The following is a 4,752-nucleotide window of genomic DNA, read 5'->3' as shown; positions in this document are numbered from 1 at the left end:
ATTCGTTTGTTTTTATGTGATTTAACCCTGACATCTACATTTTTATTTGTTGCGCTGTCTGAGTAAACTGAGGTTAGGTTAGGTACAGACGAAAGTACGAGACAGTGCTTTCGCAAGTGTGAGTACCCTGTAGGTATATAGTTGTATAAACATATACAACACACATATTATTTACATGTATAAATGCAAAAGCGGCCAACAATTAATTAAATTCAATTCGGTCAGTTCCCTACCATCCTAGTACCATACTATCATAGTAGTATCATAGTACCACCCTTCAGCTAATGGGCTCAGTTACTGGGCTTAAGACCAATACAATTTAAAAATAATAATATTCTACACGACAAAAAATATATTATTACCTATATATAAATATATTTCAGTTTCAAAAATTTAAATATAAATTTTCATCATTACGCGGAAGGTTCATGATATGGCTCATTGAAAAGCAAAAAAAACGTTATTTGTTCAAGTGTTGCATGAAAATGTTCAAACTGTGTAGGTGGTAAGCAAATATTAAAAGTATGAAAACCGCTGGTATATTATATAGTATAATATAATATGTTAGTTTTTACACCATTCGGACGGTAACATTACATTCTTGCACCGACCGTTAATCTGTTAATCCGTTAATCTGTGGAATAAAATTACAGTATCTATATTATTAGTAAAAATTATTGAACTATAAAATGTATTAAAATGAAATGTATTATAATATTATCTATGTGTATTACAGTGAGGACTAATACAATGTGTTTGCTTATTAACAGTGACACATTATTGTATAAAAATACTTTTAAAAAGTATTTGAGTACCTATTATACCTACAGTAAACCTAAATTTAATAAACTGTCAAAAATTAGTATTAAAAATATTCTTTAAAAAATAATTTTTTGATTTATTTTAAATTGAAGCATTAAAAATTATTTATTTTTATCAATTAGTACCTACATTTTACTAACCGACATATATTATGTATTTATGTGCATTGTGAGTATATATTTCATTTTGATACATTTTATAATTCAATGGTTTTAAAAAAAATAATATGCTCTCAGGTGCAAGGGCGTCAGCAGGAATTTGTCAATGGGAGGGCAAAATATATTCCTTTTTACATTTTTTGTCTCACTATCTTATTAGTTATAAAGTATTATTGTGACATATTTTCTTTCATATAGACAAGGAATTTAAAAATATTTATGAATTATACGTACATAGTTAGTTAAAACTTAATCTTACAGCATTGATTTTAATTAAATTATCAAATACATTATTTTTAATAGATAAAATGATACCGTTGGTTTTTTAATTTTAGGTTTTAGGTAATTTATAAAATTAAATATTTCTAGCCATTTAGTCATTGACTTAAAAAGTTGTAGCTATTGTAGGTATGTCGTCTAAGAACATTCAATTTTTTTATAAAAAAATAAAAATATTGTTGGCATTGCAGTATTGACTTGGTCCCATCACTACATCTCATAATCTATAAAATCAACCTTCTTAGTTCTGACTCCGAATCAAGTGTAATAAAATTCAATCTGTAAAAAAAAAAAAATGTTTTTGTTTTTAATTTAAAAAAAGTCTATTTTGCGATATTTTATATCACAACTGTAATAATTGAGGTTGGGATTATAATACGTACATAAAACTTTTTGAAAATTTTGAATTTAAGCTCATTTTTCCATTTAAAGATTTTTAGAACATTTTGAAGTATTTCTAAATTTTAAATTTACACTTGTTTTATATGATTTTTATAATAAATAAATGACCTTAACTCTAAAACTATAGCTACAGAAATAAAATAGTTAATTTTCAGATTAAAAAATTAGTCTAATTGATAATTTCTGTCTGTAAAACTTTTCTACAATCATATAAAAGTTTAAAATGTACATAAGAATTTATATCTTTGATATTTAAGATAAAAATAATTTAGTGCACTATTTAGAATTGTTAGGGCAATTTTTAGTTTTTAGAACAACTGCCAAATATTTCCCAACACAACAAAATCCATTCTCCAGTTTTGGAAATCTACCTCGCTAAATGAAAATCTAGCAAAAAAAAACTTTTTTTATCTGTGAAAAATTAAATAATTTAATAAAAAAAATTTTAATTCCATGTTTAGTATCTACTTGATAATCCATTTTTAATGAGTTATCAACTAACTTTCTATGTATCATAGTTTAGAAGAAAAGTTAAATAATAAAAAATTTGGGACTTGTCAGTGATATCAAAGCTACGTTTCGAACTCCTAACCGACAACTCGGCACTAACATGGTTAGGTACACAGGGCTAAAGACAAAAATTCAAAATTAACACGTTGGTCACTACAACTAGCTAATTTAGATTTTAGTACGGTACACGTCCCGGGGATACAAAACGAAGCACCAGATTTGTTATCCCGTGACCCGGCAACGGGCACACCCGTAGACGAAGATCGACTTGAGGAAAAGTTGGTAGGGGCGCCCACAACGCCGACAACCAGTGTTGACCTCGAATCTGACCGTATATTTTCCATGTTCGATAACCACGTTAGTGACGACACACCACTCACCGCGACGACTCTCGAAAAGTGGCAGTCCGAAGACGCCACAATCCGCGAAGTAGTCGCCGGTCACAGGTGGGACGGGCCAGCACGGAACACTAGGAGCACAAAATCGGGAACAAACGCATACGTTTTTTCCGAAGGTCTCTTACGCGTAAACGTAGGCTCCCACACCCCCGTCGTGATACCAAAAACCAATGCACAACATGCAATTTGGAGGTGTCACGATCACGTCTTATCCAAACATCCGGGTTGGAAAGAGACGTACCGGGCGGTTCGACAACGGTACTATTGGAAAGGTAAAAAAAACGACGTCAGGTTATATGTCAGCGCGTGCCACGTATGTGCGTGCACGAAACCACTAAACTCACGTCCAAACGACCCAATGCAACCAAGAACCCCCCGTGAACCATGGGAAGTTATCAGCGTCGATCTCATGGGCCCATACCCACGTTCTGGTAAGGGAAAATCGTACATACTGGTAGCAACCGACTGTTTTAGTAGGTGGACCGAGGCTTAACCCCTAGGAACAGCAACCTCTAAAACAAAAATCGAAACGTTAGAACGCGAGTTCTTTTCGCGTTTCGGTTACCCCCGCGTGTGTCTCAGTGATAACGGCCCACAGTTTGAGTCAAATGAAATGATGAACGCGCTAGAACGCTGGGGGGCACAGGGATGCACACCGGTGAAGTTCGGCAATAGGCCAACGTTAAATAAACAATTGTCTGTAATAACAATCATTTACAGACAACATGACCGGCCAACAGCAGGAGAAGTGGCAGCAGGTTGCCGATCTTATCCAACGGTTGGGGCTGGTATCCGGTGGCCAGGATGAGCCGCGAACAGCCGCCCAGGTCGCGAGGATGACTACCCGCCAACTCCTGCAGGACCCAGTGCGGGCGGCCATCTACAACCGGGGCTGGGTGGACCGTACAACGGACATCCAGCGGAGGTTGCGGCCACAACGACCACCATCAACAACAACACCCGGCAGCCGCACACCGTCACTGACAAGGCCACCACCTCCAGCAACGACACCTGCCCCCGTAACACCTGCGGAGCCGGCACCGGTACCCAGGCCAACGGGGGTACTCCCCGGCCCAACGGGAAGGGTGAGGACGGAGGCGCAGCAGGCACGGAACCGCCAGAAATTCCAACAGCTGAAGGAAAAGAGGAAGGCCAGGGAAAGCGAGGCAAGCCAACAACGTCGGCTTGCCAAGCAACCCGCGCCAACCTCAGACCCGGAAGCAGCCGGCACGCCTCCGACCAACCCAACACCGATGGAGGTTGACAAACCGGCATCCAAGGACGGAAAGTCCGAGGAGCCGGGACAACCCACCAGCCAGGAGTCGCCAGAACAATCGGAGGCCACGGTAGAAGTAACCGAGGCAGATTGGCTGGTGGCGTTCGAAGGGATGCCGGAGTTGGACGAGAATCATTCTTTCTACACTCCGGTAGGGTCCCCAAAACACCCCCAATAACACTCACGGGCGTGGGCAAGTCTACCTCAAACGAAAGCCAGAGGTAGTACAAGCCACCCCGTCCTATAATGGCATACAGACACCGGTACAAGTGTACCCCGTGTGACGGTTTGGCGGGGGAGTATGACGCGATACGCAGCGGCCACCAGTACAAAGTACAGGTACCGCAGCGACCAGTCTACACTTTTCGTCAACCGCCACTACGAGCTACAGCGTGACAACGCCAACTCACCCACCGCGCCACAAAGACACAAAGTGGGACGGGAAGGCGAGTCGCGTAGAACGAGTACTGGCCGTCGTAAACTCGCCAGTTGGAAAAAACCCCTGTTCGTTTCCACAGCCTTCCACGCGCCGTGAGCACGTACCACGACCACAAAAACCTAACTATATTTTGTCATAGACAATTCACCGTCCGTTGTTCTTTTTTGTTTGTTATATATATTTATGTATACGTGCATCCCGTACGGGATAGAATAAAAGCAAATCTCCACCATCTGAATTGTGTTTATTAAACGAACGAGTGCCATCCACACAAACAACCAATGACCGGCTCATCGCGGATCACTCGCCACCACCGTCGTAGCCGCGTCAAATATAATTGGTTTTATATTACCCAGCTACCTAGCATTTTTTTTAGATTATTTTGAAACATTCATATTTCAACAAATTAAGACTTAAGAACAATTTTACAAAACGCAATTTGCTGAAATCATTATTTCGAAAGTTATT

The 4,752-nt window shown here is 39.4% G+C and overlaps 1 protein-coding gene across 1 annotated transcript; it reads left to right on the top strand.

The window, feature by feature from the left end:
* Nucleotides 1-3,294: 3,294 nt before the first annotated feature.
* On the top strand, nt 3,295-4,023 carry LOC132949693 (proteoglycan 4-like). Its single transcript, XM_061020744.1, has one exon. It carries the CDS (start codon nt 3,295-3,297, stop codon nt 4,021-4,023), a length of 729 nt encoding a protein of 242 aa, XP_060876727.1.
* Nucleotides 4,024-4,752: the final 729 nt, after the last annotated feature.

The sequence above is a fragment of the Metopolophium dirhodum genome, chromosome 1 (genome assembly GCF_019925205.1).
Source record: "Metopolophium dirhodum isolate CAU chromosome 1, ASM1992520v1, whole genome shotgun sequence".
Taxonomy (NCBI): Eukaryota; Metazoa; Arthropoda; class Insecta; order Hemiptera; family Aphididae; genus Metopolophium; species Metopolophium dirhodum.
The sequence above is the reverse complement of the archived record's forward strand: the minus strand, read 5'-3'. Positions and strand labels throughout refer to the sequence as shown.

Coding starts and splice junctions, on each gene's coding strand:
- LOC132949693 (XM_061020744.1), top strand. CDS start 3,295: ATGACCGGCCAACAGCAGGAGAAGTGGCAGCAGGTTGCCGATCTTATC.